Consider the following 17,443-nt stretch of genomic DNA (forward strand, 5'->3'; position numbering starts at 1 on the left):
AGAGTGTTTTTGACTGACTTTGTCTCTGGTGGAGACTGGCTTTCAGCATTTAGCTGCAGCAGCTTTTATTCTCCCCATCTGTTGACTAATGTCACGTGTATATAAGCAGGTATCGCTTACTGGGAGGGAGAGAGAGAAAGAGAGGCAGGTGTGCGCTACAGTCTGTAGGTGAGAGATGTCAAGCAAATACAGCCCACGCTAAATGGGCCACACCAATGAAAACTCACATTTCTATCAGAAGTAAGGAAGTCTAAGTACACATTTAACCTCTGAGATATCTTAATATAAGAAAAAGAAAGTGTAGTTTCAATAATACATACAGTTTTTCAACGTGACAAAGAAATGCTGATGTACTAAAGGAAAGAAATCTGTCACCAAAACTTTAAATTGTAAGTAATAAATGTGTCATGCCAGACTGTCATGCAATTATAAAACAGAAGGTTTTTGTTAATTGACAGAAACTCATTTCCCCCCATTTCTGTAGTAGATAGTGAAAAAACCCAGCAACATTTGTGCTATTTAATTATTAATTATTTGGTGTAATATCTTTGTCATGAGGAAACCGCAGTGTTTCTGGCCTTCAGGCCTTATGTTTGATACTGCAGCTGTAGGTGATGCAGGGGTTCTGAGAGGCCTTTCTATTCTTTCCTGCATTTATAACATTGCTTCTCAAATCCTTCCCGTCCTTAAACCTTTGCCTGCGGGCTAAGCTGCTCGCATAAGATGAGTGAATAGCTCCCCCTGCTGGTCAGCTCATTCAAATAGGAATGAGCTGACCAGGAAATGCCATGACATCTCCCTTCTGAATTGACTGCTGCTACTGTGCTTAATTAAATTACACGGGAAGCGCTTTTGGGACCGAGGTGTGCAGGATACATTGCATTAAAAATCACAGCAGGACCAGCGAGATAGCTAAATGTGCTGCATTATTTTTGTGGTAGCACAAAAAGGCACAATCTTCCTGTTATTCACTCGCTAACAGTTCATACGTCGACGAGGCTCTTCTTACAGATGTTTACAGCGCTGTGGCCTGACGAAAACCGCTCCGTACAGCAAGCCTTCTGTCACCGCCGCCGGAGGAGGGACTCAATTCACACTGACGTTTCCCGCCAGCCAATCGCATCATTCTATTCGGGCTCGTTAGCCAATCACGACCCGTTAGGCTGTCTGTCAACTTGACTGTGAGAGCTGGGGCTAAAGACGGAGGATATCAGTGGAAATACTTGAATTAAATGAGTCTGACAAGCTTCCAATTCAAAGGCATACACTGACAAACATCGAGGCGTATGCGTTTATGCGAAGAGGGTAAGTTTGAAAAGTTTAGCAGCGACCTTTGAGTCTTTGTCTTACCTTTTAGTTTTAATCCGTGCTTGTTATATTCTGCAAGCCGAGGCACTGCTAATTAGGCTAGCTGTAAATTATTACTTATATTTTTTTGATTTAGTAAAAGAAAGTGCTCTGTTCAACTTTCATGGGGGCCAAAGCGGCCACTATGCCCAAGTGTCTTTAACTTACCCTTTAAAGCACCGCGGTAGCTCCTCCCAGCGGAGGGGGCACGCAGAAAATCAGTTAAACGCAAGCCTCTGCCCCCACCCTCCAATGCATTGCTTAGTTTTGGTAGCACAGACTGTCGGGTACTGTGTTTGCAGATGCAGAGTCACACAGCTGAGCCCTGCGTGAACGTCTGAGGGGATCATGATACCAGAGGCCACAGCTGCAGCTGCATCCAGGTCCTCAGAGCAGAAGTAAGTTAGCAAAGTTAGTCGTTATTTGACAGTGCCTGCTATAATAACCCAGCTTCCCTCTGTTAACCAGTTCTCCTGTTTCTGAATTCCCAGTAAGAGCTCTTGTGCCAAGGCGGACACCTCTGAAGCCGTCAGTCACTCAGAGGAGGACTCTGGGAATGAGAACAGGCGAAAGAGTGTGGTATGTGTTATCCACTGATGCTCCTGCAGGCTTACACAAGAAAAACGCTTCTTCTGCTTCTTTTTCTTCTTCTTCTTCTAGCTGCTCCCTTTAGGGCTTGTCATATCTGATCCCCTGCTTCCACCTCCACCTATCCCTAGCATCCTTTTCTATCACATCAACCCCCCACATGTGAGGTCTTCCTCTTTTCCTTCTGCCTGGCAGCTCTATATTCTACAGCCTTTGTCCAATATATCCATTAGTCCTCCTCTTCACATCTCCAAACCATCTCCTAACTTTGTCTCATAAATGCTAAACCTGAGCTAATTTGTAATCTTGTCCATCCTTGCACCAGCTGGTGGAAGCCGCCATGTTGACCCAGAACATGAATACAGTGGCCCAAGTGGATATCAGTGTTCTGCCTAATTGAGTTTAGTGTATGTGGCTACAAACCAGCCACATACGTAGTCCGGAGAAGAGAAGTCGTAGGCGTTCTAATGCTGTGGAGGCAAATTTGTGTCTGCGCCTTCAGACTGATTTTCACTCGACCTCGACTGGAAATCGTTGCACATTATTTCAGCCGGCTGTATTTTCTTCACCTGTCACGTTTTCAATCCCGGCAGAGACGAAGGAGGCGAACACACGAGAGCTCCGAGAATGTCAAGTGCAAAAGTCCCAAGGCCAGCTGCAGCGGCACGAGGAGAGCAGGAAGAGGACACGGCAAACAGAAGCACGTGGAGGCCGTCACCTTGTTTGAAGTGATCACCATGGGCAGGAGTGCCATGCAGGTAACTTCGTACACATTGTGTCGCTTTGTTGAATTTAAAAAGGGAAGCGTTGTAATCTCTGCTATCTGTCAGAGCTGCTGATTTCACCCTGGCTATTGAGCAGTTATAACAGGCTATTAAAAATCCCACATCCTCAGTGTAGAAATGGAAGATTCTTAATTGTGTACAATAATATTATGATTCACCGGGTCTTCTTTGATGCCTGAGCAGGCGGTGATAGATGACTGGATTGAGGCGTATGGGTCAGACAGAGACTCCTCTCTCCTCGACCTCATCAGCTTCTTCATCCAGTGCTCTGGGTGCAAAGGCAAGCAGACCTGCCAGCGCGCACATACGTGCAGCATACCAACAAAGGGCTTTGTCTTTAGCGTGCTTTCTGGTTTTTTTTTTTAAGGTGTCGTCACAGCGGAGATGTGTCAGAGCAAAGAGGACAGCGAAGTCATGAGCAAGATGGTCGAGGAGCTGGATGAGGTAAGAGGATTTCAGCTCGGCGCTCTGTCGTGTTATTATGTGAAGCATGTTTTGGATGTTGTGGAAGAGAAACTGTATTTGAGTGTTTCAGACTGCTGGTCTGCAGTATAAGAAGTTTCTGGCTTTTCCGTGGATCCTCACAGTCACGTGGCCCATGGATACAGTCAGTACCCACTCACTGCACTTTAAGCACTTCATGTCAGCAATGGCCAGTTACTGCTCTTCCATTGTTTTGTAAATGAACTTTTATTTTCTTTTATCAGCTTTAAACACAAAGTGACAAACAAAGTAGTGTGGTATATAGAGATATTTGTGGCATCTTGGTGTTTTTTACTTTGCTTTTTCTTCTGTTTCCAATATATTTGTTGTTATTTCAGCTACATTCACACGTTTGAAATAAAACGGTCAATCAATCAGTCAAGTAAAGCCGATGGTTCAGTAGCTTGTAGAACCACCTTTAGTTGCAGTAACTTGAAGTAGGAGTTATATGTATGATTTTATTAGTCTCTCACATCACTTTGGAGGAATTTTGGCTTGCTCATCTTTACAGTGTTGCTTCAGGTCATTGAGGGTTGCAGGTATTCGTTAACGGACAGCTCTCTTAAGGTCCTGCCATTTTAATCAGATTGAGGTCTCAGTGACAGGGCCACTGCAGCACTTTGATTCTTTTCTTTTTCAGCCATTCTGTTGTAGATTTTCACAGGTTCTTGGGATCATTGTCCTACTGCGTCACCCAACTATAGCTATGTTTTAGCCTGGCAGACAGGTGGCGTTATATTTGAGTCTAGAGTACTTTGGTATACGGTTCCAGGCCACTCAGTGACTGCAAGGCGTCTGTTTCCTGTGGCTGCACGACAAACCAAATTCATCACGCCTCCACCACTGTGCTGACAGCTGCTATGAGGTGTTTGTGCTGATATGCTGAGTTTGGTGTTCATCGAATGTAGTGCTGTGCATTACATCTCCACTTTGGTACACTTATACTTAGTCTGGTGGTTTGTTCGGATGGAACTTTGCAAACCTAAGCTGTGTTGACATGTTATTTTTTAGAGAGAACAGCTTTCTCTTGGTGTTCATTAAAAGAAAAACAGAATGACAAGGATGCTGTTTTTTATTTTTAATGTAGGAATCTTTGAAGTTGAAGTCTTGGGATTCAGACAGACACCGACAATAAACCTGCAAAATGTGGAAGTTTTGAGTTCAGTGTTGCTGTTCGTTTGTTCACACGTGGTGGATTGACTGAGCATGAATCCTGTTTTGCAATAACATACTGTTTACATGTCAGGCTGAGTTACTTTCATTTTCACATATAATTCACTGAGCGGTTCCACCACAGCAGCAGGGCAGGGTTACAGTTGTGGTCAAAGGTTTACTTTCACTCATCATGAGCATGAATGTCAGGGCAATTTGGCCTTTAGTGATTTATTTCAACTTACAGTACAGTATGCATCTTTAATGACTTTAAACAACAAGAACTGGATGCACTAATTTGAATTTGTTTAGGATTTTCTTGAATATACACAGGGTCAAAAGCATATTTACAGACAAATTTTGTCTCATTTGAGGGTCACAATTTAAGTCTTCTTCTAGACTTTGGCAAAGTACTTACGTACAGTTTGAAGTGATGATCTTGGAATCTACAGTTGTTTAGAAATGCTTGAAGAGATTGTAGAACCTTCAGCACCACTCATTAAAAGAGTTTAGTAAGTGTAGGTATATACTTGAGGCTCTGTGTATACTTATGCACTTGTGCATAAGTATACATTTGATAAAATTCAAACTTGTGCACCCAGTTCTTGTTTTTGAATCATGAGTGTATTTAAACTTCTAAGCACAACTGCAAACTGGTTTTGCTTAAAAGTGGCGTATACCCGTGTTTAAAATGAAAAGTCTTGTAGTAGTAGTAGGGGTGATGCAGTACGGCTGTATGGCACTGAGATTAGCCGGTCTGCCGGGACTGTGGCTGAGCTTGACTTCCTAAGCTAATGCTCTGCTCAATTAGCCAAAAAAGAGACAAAAAAGCACAATAAAAATGTTTGACTCCTTGCACAAATGTAGCTTTTACATGATTTTCTATACATGTTGCAAAATTATTAGCATTAATTTTCTTGTTCATGAAAACCTTCAGTACGAATCTGATATACTGTATGATACTAATCACCTGGAAAAAAGCATTTCAGTAACATTTTGGATACTTCAAAGGTCTTAAACTTGCTAAACCTGCTGTCTCTTTCTCTCCTCCGCTGTAGGACAGTGTTGAGTATCCTCTGGTGCAGTCTGGACCGTACGGCCGCTGGTTCCACTCCGAGTTCTGCGACTTTGTGTCTGTGCTGGTGGCTCAGTGTCAGCACGGCATCATCTTCGACGGCTACCTGATGAACACCCTCATCTCGCTGCTCACCGAGCTGTCAAACTCTTGCGTGCGAGCGTTCAGACACACCTGCACACTAGCGGGTAAGAGCGAAACTACGTGAATCAGCATTCAGACACACTTGCGGATAAACTAACCCGTACTTTCGATGTGGACTTCTCTAATCAGCGGTGAAGCTGCTGAGCTCTCTGGTGGGCGTGGCTCTCAGCTTGAGCGCTGGCATCGAAAACAGTCAGAAGCTGTATGAGGTGCAAAAAACGAAGACGATGAGGCAGAAGAGCGCACAGCAGCTGGAGAAAGTACAGAGGAAGATCGCAGAGGTACACAGAGAATGAGCAGGACGAAACTGAAAGGACTTTTCCTTTTATTGACGGTGTGGCTTCTGTGTAACCTTCCTGTTGCTCCTCTAGTTGCAGGAGAAGCGAGCAGAGATCGAGAGCATGATGGACATCATCTTCAAGGGAGTTTTCCTTAAGCGATACCGGTACAGTTTTCTCTGACATGCTTCATTATTTAAATGTTTAATCTATACTGCATTATTATTTTAACTCAACTCGGGTTTGTGGGTGTTTGCGTGCTCGTGCAGTGATGTGCTTCCAGAGATCCGCTGCGTCTGTATGGAAGAGTTGGGTTTGTGGATGAAGCTCTACAGTTCTGTGTTTCTCAGCGACAGTTACCTCAAATACATGGGCTGGATGATGCACGACAAGGTAGCCAGCAGCAAAATAACAACAAAAAAATCATCATGGGATGATTTTTACAACGCCGCCTGGCTGCTGTTTATCTTTCAGGTGCCAGATGTGCGTCTCAAGTGTGTGTTAGCTCTGCAGGGTCTGTACGGAGATCCCCTCTTCCTGCCTAAACTAGACCTGTTCACCAGCCGCTTTAAGGTAATCCAGCCTCCATCAGGACCGGTGAAATCTGAATTACCTACACTGCCTTCAAATATCACTGGCTTGTCATGTCATGTTCGAGCCTTAAGAGCTCAATATAGCTGGAGATCTGGACAAGACTTTTAATAAAGCGCTGCTCATAATACTGCAACTACTTCTACTACTGATAATAATAGTAATAGTAACTGATAGGGTTTTTTGTATAGCTCTGATTAAAACAAGCATCACAAAGTGCTTTAATGCTCTTGTACTGTTGTGTTCCAGGACCGGATCATCTCCATGACCCTGGATAAGGACAGTGAAGTGGCAGTGCAGACCATGAAACTCCTGGTGCTCATCTCCAAGTGAGTCTGTTTGATCTGTCATCTAATCTTCTCACTCATGTCTTCATTCTGTTCCTCTTCACATCCACTTCCTTCCTCACTCCTCAGGACATCTGACGATGTGCTCACTCCAGAAGACTACAAACACCTCCTCCAGTTTGTTTACTCTTCACAGCGCCCTCTTGCGGCCACTGCGGGGGAGCTGCTCTTCTCAAGGTATGTCTTCCTATGTCACTTGAAAAACAACTTAGCGGTTTATTAGTGCTTCCATATGATATAGATTGTCTCGGTCAGGCTTCTCAATGCTGTAGCCCCTGCATCTGATACTCAGGATGGATCGAATGAAGACGAAGCGTGTAAGCAGCAAACATTTGCCAGACTGAAGGCTCTGCTGCACTTCTACCAGGAATCTGAGGTGAACACAGACTGGCTGTTTCAAGTCGAAGCTCCAGTCTGAGCTAAGAAAGGACTTTCTTCTCTATTGTGTTATCACCTAGTTTACATCTGTGATGTTGTGAATCATGTAAAGCTTATGCTTTCAGCTGCACAACCATGTGGTGTACTTGGTGGACAGTCTATGGGACTGCGGTGGAGCTTTGCTGAAGGACTGGCCCTCCTTCACGTCTGCACTGCTACAGGACTCTTCCTCATGCAGTCCAGGTAGGGAAATGTGTGTGCTGTCAGTTCCTAATAATTTTCCCTCACCAAAGACTTTTTTGTGGCTTAAAAGGACCGTTTAAAATCATCCACAACCTTCATCTTCCTCATTCTGGTTTTCAGTTGTTTCCTCCACAAAAAAACATGTTAGATCCTCTGTGAACTCCTGCTTTTCTAAGTATGTGTGTGCGTATGTAGGTTTCACCCTTGCTGAACAAGCAGTGCTTGTAGAGATCCTGGTAGCGTCGGTGCGTCAGGCCTCAGAGGGACCTGTGCTGGCAGGGAGGAGTGGAGCGAAGAAGGTCAGTGGAAGATGTCTGTCCTCTCTTTGTATGTGAGATAGCACACTGATAACTCATCATTTAAAAGACATAAGTGTTTATTTTGTTGTGTTTCAGGTAATGAGTGCCAGAGATAAGAAGATTCAGAACGATGACTGTTTGAAGCTCACTGAACATCTCCTGACGGTGCTTCCAAAGCTGCTGTCTAAGGTGTTTATTCCACATGTAGCTGTTGCTATATAAATCAGTGTGATTCTGTATCCAGGCATCTGTGCTGCACTATTGAATTCTGGTTGTTATATTGTAATGTCTCTATTCTCTCTGCAGTTTTCAAGTAGCAGTGACATCCTTGCCTACCTGATGAGGATTCCCCCGTACTTCCTCCCAGAGTGTCTGCACGCTGAAAACACACAGGTATGCACACCTGCACTCAGTTTACACTATTTAGTCATACAGAAATGGGAATGTGGTAATGTGCTTTCCTTATCCTGAAAGGAGGCCTATTCCGCTCATTTCCATCCATGTGTTTTTATTCACGGACTAGAGCAGCGGTCCCCAACCCCTGGGCCGAGTCGCTTGCTACCGGGCCGTGAGAGTCGAGGGTCGGGTGTGAAATTTATGGTTTTCAGGGTTTTTGTCGTTAACTTGGTTTCCCTGGGTCTTTTCCCGTGTTGTAGTTGTGTCTTATTTTGAAAGAAATATTTACACGTTACCTTAGCAACCAGAGAGCATTAAGTGGCAGAGAGGAGGATGTTACTCTCAGTGTTGTCAGGATGCTGCTAATAAAGTTACACAATTACACAGTGAATTTGCATTTATTATTATATTTACAAAATACCATCGTTTTTGTCTTAGTCGTATTAATTTACTTTGTTGTATTTATCTGCGACACCTTAAAGGCCGGTTCGTGAAAATATTGTCTGACATTAAACCGGTCCGTGATCCAAAAAAGGTTGGGCACCGCTGTACTAGAATGTCTTCAAATGATTCATAATAGAAGATAACCTTCAAGTGGTTTTTTAACAGAGCGAGGGATTTTCAACACACAATTTCTCAACATACTACTACTAGTTCTGTTTGGTAAACTTAATGGTGAAATGACACTACTCCAATACTCAGCTGGGCTATCGTCTTAGCTTTTTACTTTCATTATACATCACAAAGCCTGCAAATGAGTTTTGCTACCAAATGCGATGTTTTCAAACGTGAGTCGTGTCTCTCCTGTAGGCGGTGTCCAGCCTGTTGACAGAACTGGAAGCTGTTTTAGACGTCCACTCAGGCCCGGCTGTTCTGGAGGGAGGGGCCCGCGTGTTCCTCTCTCTCTGTCGCGAGGAGACAGCTTGGTGCTCCCCCGCCCGAGCTGCTAGAGACTCTCTGGTCCAGCGTTGGGTGGACCGGCTGACAGCACTGCTGGGGGAATCACTCAAGGTGAGTACTGCTGGATTTATGTGGACGCAATTATTGTGTGTCAGGCTTGTATTCATGTATCCTGAAAAAAAAGAGTGATTACCTTGTACTTCTATTCTGATTTTACTTTTACTCATCACGCCTGAAATCCTCGAAATGTTAGAGACTGAAAGCAATTCTCATGAAGTCTGACTTCTCTTACACAGGGTGAAAGTTTCTCTGCTGATGAGGAGAAAATCAGAGAGATTTTAGCCATGCTGAAGAAACTTAGAGCTTTCAACAAGTAAGACTTGACAGTCGTTTAAAGTCAAGCGTGAGTATGGTGCTGCTGATGTGGATTTATGTGGCTGTTTCTCTTCGTGTTTCCATAGTTGCCATGACCTGAGCCAGTGGGGTCTGTTTGATGTGCTGTCTCCTCTCCTGTCAGTAGAGAGCAGCCTGGAAGGAGCTCCACCTGAGGTATCATCCCCGCCTGCTGTGTAGACAAATGTGGTCTTTGTACTGCGCACACGTCTTCAGTGTATTTCCACTTCACTGTGTTTGCAGGTGTTGCTGGAAGTACTGCAGTGTTTGTCCTTTTCCATGATGTGGTCGCTCAGCACCAGCAGTCAAACTCTGACCTGCAGGGTGAGCTACATCCGCTTTACAGCTCAGTCTTTAACCTGTGTGAATGTAGTGATATAGAGATGAGGTGTTAGCAGCGATGTATGTGCACTTACACAGAAAACACTCTATGTGTTCTCAACATTTTAATCATTTTTGATAATTAAAAAGACCGCGTTTTATTTTAAAGTCATATGTAGTGTTTCTTTTTTGCTTTTGTTTGTTTGTTTTGAGTCTGGATGCTTGGGTCAGAGTAAAATTCTCACTCAAAATCAAAAGACATCCCCTCTGAACAGCTGTATTAAAAGTGAAGGAAGATAAACTGCAAATAAAAGTATACTACTGTTCAGAGGTTTTGGGTTCTTTTCCCTGTAAATTAAGGATTTCAATTTTACTGTTTAAGCTAAAATAACATAAAAATTATATAAAACCGGTTGTTATTGTGTTAGCCCTGCGACAGGCTAGAGACCTGTCCATGGGGTACCCTTCCTCCCATCTTATTACAGCTGGAATAGGCTCCAATCGCCCTGTGAGCCTGAATTGGACAAATGGAACAAGATTGATGGATCTACCTAGGCTTACAGAGGCTCATTTTCTGTGTTTCTGTGCTGTTTTGTGTTCCCTAATTCAGGATTATCTTTTGAAAGGCTGATTTATCAGCTGGAAACAGTTTTACTGATCACAAAATAATAAAATCTGCATTGTTGAGACTCTGTAGCATCAAACTCTGTGGGTTTAATACACTTCTGAGGGTTTGAAGGGTATACCATGCAGGAAACTGCTGAAAAAAGAAGTTTCTGTACAACCGTGTGTACTACTTTCTGGCTTGTATGAGTAAAATGTGATGAAGCAGCCAGCTGAGGAACTGTAATGTGTCAGTTGCTCAAGCCCTAATATACTTGTGAGCTGATCGTTTTACCTTCTGCTAATAAGGCAAAATGCTAATGCTATAAAAGGAGCAGTACACACTGTAGCAGTCTAGTAGCAATCTCGCAGATGTAATGATCTATTTCCTAGAAATGTTCTTTCAAAAAATGACATTTTTAAATGAACCTGAACCTTTAAACAGTAATGCTAATTTCTTGACAAAAACAGGAACAAATTTAATTTGACAGTTTCACATCTTAACAACACCTTAGGAAGTTTTCATTAATTATTACTGTATTATTATGCAAGTCAATAGAAGTTTTTAAATCATATTTACAAGTTATTACAAGCAGCCAGCAACAGAAGAATTAGAGCTGAAATGATCAGTCAGTTAATCAGTCAACACTGTTTGTGTTTAGGAGAAGGCACAAGCCCAGAGGCTCCAGCTGCGTCTCTTCTGCGAGAGAAGTCATCACTGTCTGTCCCACGGTGACCTCAGTGTGAGGCAGCAGGTACGCCTGCTAACCATTTCGACACTTCCTCCTCCTCCTCCTCCTCCTCCTCCTCCTCCTCCTCCTCCTCCTCCTCCTCCTCCTCCTCCTCCTCCTCCTCCTTCTTCTTCTTCTTCTTCTTCTTCTTCTTCTTCTTCTTCTGGCCTTTCTTACGTCTTCTCATTTTTTCCAATTTCAGGCCTTCCTGGGTGTGTGTGACGTCCTGACGGCTCACTCCTACCAGCTACGCGTGTGGGATCCCACCTCTTTCGGTCCACTGCTCTACACGCCCAGCCCCAAACTGCAGAGGGCGCTGTTGAACTTTGTGTGCGTGCACGTCTTTGTCGGCTCAGACTATGACAGCCAGAGCAGGGGTGAGACGCCAGCCTGTTTAAGTGGCTTTATTTTTTCTTATCCTTACCTCACTTTAAAGGATGTTTTAGCCTCTCTGTTCAGAATGATGTAAGTCCACAGGCAGTGGGTGGTTCTCTCTGTGCTCACCTTAAATCAGGCTTTAAGATTTCTGTGTATGTTTGATTGTGAGCAGAGAGGAAATAAGAGAGAAGGGGAATGAAGAAGTACGAGAAGTGAAAGCAAAAAGTCCTGCATTAAAAATTGTGACCCGAGCAGAGGAATAAAAGTATCATTAGCAAAATGAGCTTAAGTACTCTCCCGGTGATGGAGTATTATTTATGGCATGATTGGATTGTTAATACTAATGCATCAAAGCCTGAGCAGCATTAGCTGGTCGAAGTTTACTTTTAATCAGGCCTCCTCTGAAGGCTCGCAGCATGAATCTTTGGGGATCGTAAAAAAAAGGATTAATGGGTCAGGAAAGAGGAGAAAACAAAAATCCGATGCTACAAATTTGTATTCATTTCTCTTTAATCCTTCGATGCAGCGGATGGAAGGCAATGGATAATTTGACCTCTTTGGGTCTCAAACATGTAGTTAAGTGAAACCATCTGAGAAGTTTAAAGGGGAAATGACTCTCTGGTGAAACGGCTCAGCAACTCATGGATATCTGAAACACGACAAGGGGGCCAGCGGCAGGGGGGCACAAAAAGCCAAAAAAGTGTCTAAGGCATTGGTTTTCATTTTTATTTTAACTTCTTTTTTTTTTCTAACCAATGCAAAGTATTAGGATTTAATGTTCGTTTTTATGGCAAGAAAAGTAACTACAGCTGGTTTTTGGAATAAAGAACAGAATACTGAAGCGTGCTCATTGCAGCGCCGCGCGGTAGATGGCACTCTCACTCTGCCGCTGCTCTGAGCGAGCCGCTGATTGAGTGTGCCGGCCCCGCTGTGGTAAAAACATGTAGATATTAAATGCACGGCCACACATTTGGCTTAATAAGTCACTGCAGAGCCGCCTGCTGACTGTAAATGGGGTCTGATTTCCAACCTGACCTGACAATTGACCCTCAATTACAAAAGAAGCCTTGTTAATGTCCTCAGACTGAAACAGGGTTGACTAATTTGTAAGAAGGGATGTTAGACTTTGTTATGCAAAGCAATGCAGCTTGTAAGCGGATGACGGTGACACGCTCCTGTCTGCTGTGAAATGAAAAAAACAAGATTGACATCTTGGAAATACATCGTTTTTTTTTTCCCCTTTTATAAAGTCCTTCAAGTAAACTTATGAATTCATCCACAGCTCACTATATCTAAAACATTTTATTATCTTTAGTATAGCGTCTGCTTTCAGAGACATATTGCATCCAAATATGGGGATAGTCTAGAGAAGTCAATAACTGTCCTGGTGGGAATCTCTTAAATGTTCAACCAAATACGATACAGGATTATTGGTTTTTGAACATGTAATAAAAAGCTATTGTTTTATTGGATTTGCCTGGTAACGATTTTGTTCTATAGACAGTGTTTTCTATTAGCTGCTGGATCAGAGATCACTCGGAGGGCAAGGGCACTGAGTTAAATCATAAAATCAGGGCAATCTCTTTCCGTGAGAAAATTCCATTAACTCTGGCTCACCTCCGAGCCTATTTTATTAGCCTTGTGAAAGATTGAAGCCACATGGTGTCACAACCATAACTCCAGCGTTATGTTATCTTTGATATCCACCTGCTAAAGCCATTGTCCTGAAACCAACTAAAACACTCTTTCCTGTGTCTGCTTTGTTCTTTTCTTTCTGTTATATGACTTCTCATCATTAATCACTCTTTGGCGTTCCACCACTTCGCGACCGATCGCACGCCCTGCCTGCTTTTGGGCTCTCAGTCAGTGAAAACTCTCAAGTGGAGAAACTGGAGGACCTTCACAAATGGAGAAATGTGCTCGCAGCCTACTGCAAACTGATAATACACGGAGTGCTGGAGATGAGCATGGCAGCAGAGGTCTTCATGTACTACATGAAGGTAAAGGTGAACTCCTCAAATGAGTAGTGTGACATTATGGGGAAGAGCACTAATAAGCTTTTGAGTAGCGAGGAGTGATTCTTCCTGTTCTGTCCTTTCAAAATAAAGGTTGTTAATATATACACTATTTGATTTTAAACATTCTGATAGTTGCATGAGCTATTATTATTTAGACACACACACACACACACACACACACACACACACACACACACACACACACACACACAGATTGGTAATATAATTAAGTTAGATTATTTTTTTTGTATAAACAAGCAAAAAAAATGATATGTATATTTCTTTGTAATATTTATATTGATGTGAACATAATATACAGGTGTCTTTGAACAAAAGTGCAGCAGCTTTAATCCAACACTAGCAAGAAGACAACTTCTTATAATGTGTTGTGGTGACAGGAAGTACACATGCGTAAAACAAATCGAGTTTCCGTGTACATATCTGGCAGTGATGGGCCTTCAGAAACCAGTGAAAACCTAAAGATGTTTCATTAAACTCTCTTAAATTATGGTTAATGTTATAATCTTGTGTTGTTTAGGTTGCGTGTGGAAATAAAGTCTTGTTTTATAATATCTGTGGTTTGTTTGGCCTTGTTCAGCATCCAGTTGGGTTTAAAACCCTCTAAAGGACCTTTTCAGTTTCTTCAGTTAGTTTTGTGTTAAGCCTGTTTCATATTAGCCAAAATAAGCATTTCATTTAATATCACAGGGAATCATCTGCTGACAAAGCTAACTAGCCAGTGGCAGCATTAGGCAATAACTCCCTTGCTTTACCCTCTTGGGCAAATTTGGTTGGGAAAAAAAATGGTGCTAGCCAAAATTTCTAACTTTGATACATCAAAACAGTGATGATCCACAAACCAATGGGTGGCATCCATCTTTTATATACAGTCTAGACTTTGTAAGAAGATTTTTCTACTAACTTATCCAAGAAGTAGTTTAGCACATAACTAGAAAAAAACACAAATCGTTGTGGGTATTGAACTAACATGATATAACATGTTAAACAGAGACTTTTAAGGGTGCTGCTGGGTGGATTTTATTGCCTTTGAACCACACCAAGGCTGTTCCCTCTGTTTTTGTGCTAAGATATTCAACTCAGCCTCAGTTTGTGTTCCTAATGCATGATCAATAAATCCCCAAAATACTATTTTAACCATCTAGCTTCATGTGGTTTTGTGACTTACAAAAGATGAATATGGTTGGGTACTTGAATCAGGACATAAAGGTGCACTTAAAAACCATTTTTATTTATGGAGGGATGTTTGGGTTGCCTTAATCAAATGTAGCGCTTTAATGCTGCTGCTGTTGCTTCACTAAAGATCTTTGGATTAAACGTCAAGTGTCATCGTCTCCCTCTTTGTCCGCAGTATTACAATGACTTTGGAGACATCATCAAGGAGACTGTGTATCGCACCAGGCAGATGGATAAAATAGAGAGTGCTCGCACACTGGTGCTCTGTTTGCAGCAGGTATTGTCACTGAAAAATATAAACTTCAGCCCCAAACTGTCACTAGAAGGCAGCGAGATACTGATGTGCTGTCGTGTGCACCTGCCAGCTGTTTGTGCGCCTTAAGCAGGAGCAAGAGAGCGGCGGCAGGCCTCACCCAGGAGTCCAGACTTTCACCAGCATTAAAGAGCTAGCCAGGCGATTCGCCCTCACCTTTGGGGACCTTGTCAAGTTTCGTGAGTGTGTCGTCCTGGTCCACAGGTTGGCACGTGACCTAATTTCTCTTTTTGTGTTACTTTTTGCTGATATTTTTCCTTTTTGTTCCTAAAGTCTGTGTGTATACATGTTTAGGAACGGCATCGAGTTTGTGTTCCAAGACTTTACTCAGACTCCAGACTCATCTACACCACTGTACCTCTCCTACCTGACCATCCTCAGCGAGTTCTCCAGCAAACTGCTCAGACCAGACAAGAAAGCAGTGTGAGTGCTGAAAGCAACAAGCAGGAGTTTAAATGGTTTTTAAAGAAAAACAAAAACCTCTGAAGGCTGCTCATGTCTGTGCAGGTTCTCCTACCTTCAAAAACACACTGCTGAGCACATTATTGACCTCAGGGAGGAGTGCTGGCAGCCTCTCATCTACTATCGCGCATCCCTGTTGGCTGTAGCCGAGGGGGAGGACGCCATATCCTACGTAAGCTCGGACAGGAAGGCCAACCTGCCCAATCGCTTGCCCTTCTCCAAACAAAAATGGGAAGGTAGGAGAGCCGAGTTCAGTCAAGCACAGAGTGATTTCCTCACCATCACCAGCTGCTTCAGGTGTGTATCCTTTTTTATTTTCAGGAAGAAAGTCCCCCAGTCTGTTTAGCCCTGGTGAGTCCAAAGTCAGCAAGGTGCACAAACCGAGCTGCAGCCCAAGGTGAGCCCAAGTGAAGTGTTTTCAAACCAGCTACGAAGCAGGTCTCACATGAATCACTGTAACCTGACCTCTCTCATCAGCCATCAGGAGAAAGCAGCTGATACAGATCCATTTTCTGTCCCTCTGGATCCTCCACCCAAAAGACTGCACGCTGAGGGATCTGTAATCTGTGTCACCAAGGAGCCAGATGATGGTGATGGTACCGTGGAGGTTGAGCTGTGAGTGTGAGGAGGTCGGGAGAATCGGTGCTGCCGTCTGCATGACGAGACCTCAACAGATGTTTTACTTATGATGCACCTTGTTACCAGTGTCCTCTGTGTGTGGATAGAAACTGGTGGGGTTTTTTTGTACAGTGATCATGCAGCATGTCATGTTTTCAGAAGGATGTGATCAGAAAGGATAAAGGTGGCCATATTCTGCCATGCAAAGACCAAAACCACAACAAATGTGTTTTAATCCACAGCTGAAAATAGTTCCTTATATTATTACCAACAAACTGCTGTTTCAGTAAAGTTTCCCCAACACTGGACTTCCCAGATATTTAAGTAAGTAAGTAAGTAAAATTTATTTATATAGCGCTATAGTAAACAACTGAGGTTGTCTTACAAAAAAAAAAAAAAAAAAAAAAAAATTCCAATTTGGGATCATTTAAAAAAAGATGGAACATTTTCTGAAACTGTACATGCAATTTGAGTGGAGTGATACAAACTGGCTGATTCAGGGACCAGAAGTACAAATTGTTGGTTTTGGCCTTTTAATGGAAAAATAATGACCAACACCAGGATTAATCTGGTGTTATGATTTACAGACCACTTTAATTTGAGGACCATTTGTATCAGTATGTGCATAGATTATTATTATTTTTTTTTTAAACATACAGCTTTACTGTAAAAAATACTTGATTTTTAAAAATGACACTAAATACTTTCTCTTTTAGTTTTCCTATTGGACACAGGGTCAGTTAAGAATTGTAGTTTTTATTTTGATACCTGCTACTTATGTATTTAATATCAATTAATGTAAATTAAAAAAAAATATTGCCTTCAAGTTAATAATATATTCTATACTTGGAATAAGTTAACAAGCACTTTGTTACTTTTTGAAACAGCTGTACATTTATGTATTGTTGTGCACAGAAACATTGGTTAATCTAGTAAATGATATTCTCTTATCACTAACAAACAGCGCAAACACTTGAAATGTGATATAGATAATTTTCAGCTGGTACAGATACACTTACCAGCCACTGTGTTAGCTACATCTTTTTCACCGCACGTTAATTCAAATTTCCAAATCAGCAATTCGGTGTGTGCAGGACCTGGACAAGATAACCTGCTGAAGTTCAAATTGGGTATAAGAATGGGAAGGATTTAAGTGACTTTGAGTGTGGCGTGGTTGTTGGTGCCAGACAGGCTGGTGCCAGTATTAGCTGGTCTCTATGGTTTACAGATGGTCTTAAAAAGATGAAATATTCAGTGAGTCACAGTTCTCTGGGCGAAACTTCCTTGTTGATATCGGAGGTCAGAAGAGAATGACCACACTGCTTTGAATAGGAAGGCAACAGTAACGCAAATAACTTGTTATAATCAAGGTATGCAGAAAAGCATCTGTGAACAGCAGCAGAAGA

General features: G+C 42.5%; 1 protein-coding gene across 1 annotated transcript; it reads left to right on the plus strand.

Moving 5' to 3' along the window:
• Positions 1 to 475: 475 nt before the first annotated feature.
• Positions 476 to 16,820, plus strand: LOC113008396 (cohesin subunit SA-2). The gene is made up of 32 exons (XM_026145770.1): positions 476 to 1,305; positions 1,650 to 1,745; positions 1,839 to 1,926; positions 2,529 to 2,693; positions 2,904 to 3,000; positions 3,088 to 3,164; positions 3,256 to 3,327; positions 5,414 to 5,618; positions 5,704 to 5,855; positions 5,946 to 6,019; positions 6,122 to 6,245; positions 6,327 to 6,425; positions 6,693 to 6,772; positions 6,860 to 6,967; positions 7,046 to 7,166; positions 7,294 to 7,411; positions 7,607 to 7,710; positions 7,807 to 7,899; positions 8,017 to 8,103; positions 8,917 to 9,117; positions 9,303 to 9,379; positions 9,468 to 9,555; positions 9,643 to 9,723; positions 10,986 to 11,078; positions 11,257 to 11,431; positions 13,296 to 13,432; positions 14,820 to 14,921; positions 15,010 to 15,161; positions 15,252 to 15,380; positions 15,465 to 15,655; positions 15,741 to 15,816; positions 15,897 to 16,820. Exons 2-32 carry the CDS (start codon positions 1,696 to 1,698, stop codon positions 16,036 to 16,038), a joined length of 3,558 nt encoding a protein of 1,185 aa, XP_026001555.1. The 5' UTR covers positions 476 to 1,305; positions 1,650 to 1,695; the 3' UTR covers positions 16,039 to 16,820.
• The last annotated feature ends 623 nt before the right edge of the window (positions 16,821 to 17,443 follow it).

This window comes from Astatotilapia calliptera, chromosome 16, assembly GCF_900246225.1.
Source record: "Astatotilapia calliptera chromosome 16, fAstCal1.2, whole genome shotgun sequence".
NCBI lineage: Eukaryota > Metazoa > Chordata > Actinopteri > Cichliformes > Cichlidae > Astatotilapia > Astatotilapia calliptera.

What these genes read in the sequence shown, in the direction of transcription:
- LOC113008396 (XM_026145770.1), top strand. Translation starts at nt 1,696, where the DNA reads ATGATACCAGAGGCCACAGCTGCAGCTGCATCCAGGTCCTCAGAGCAG. An exon ending in GTTTTCCTTAAGCGATACCG is followed by an intron (nt 6,020 to 6,121) that starts GTACAGTTTTCT and finishes GTGCTCGTGCAG; the next exon opens with TGATGTGCTTCCAGAGATCC. An exon ending in ACTTCTACCAGGAATCTGAG is followed by an intron (nt 7,167 to 7,293) that starts GTGAACACAGAC and finishes TTATGCTTTCAG; the next exon opens with CTGCACAACCATGTGGTGTA.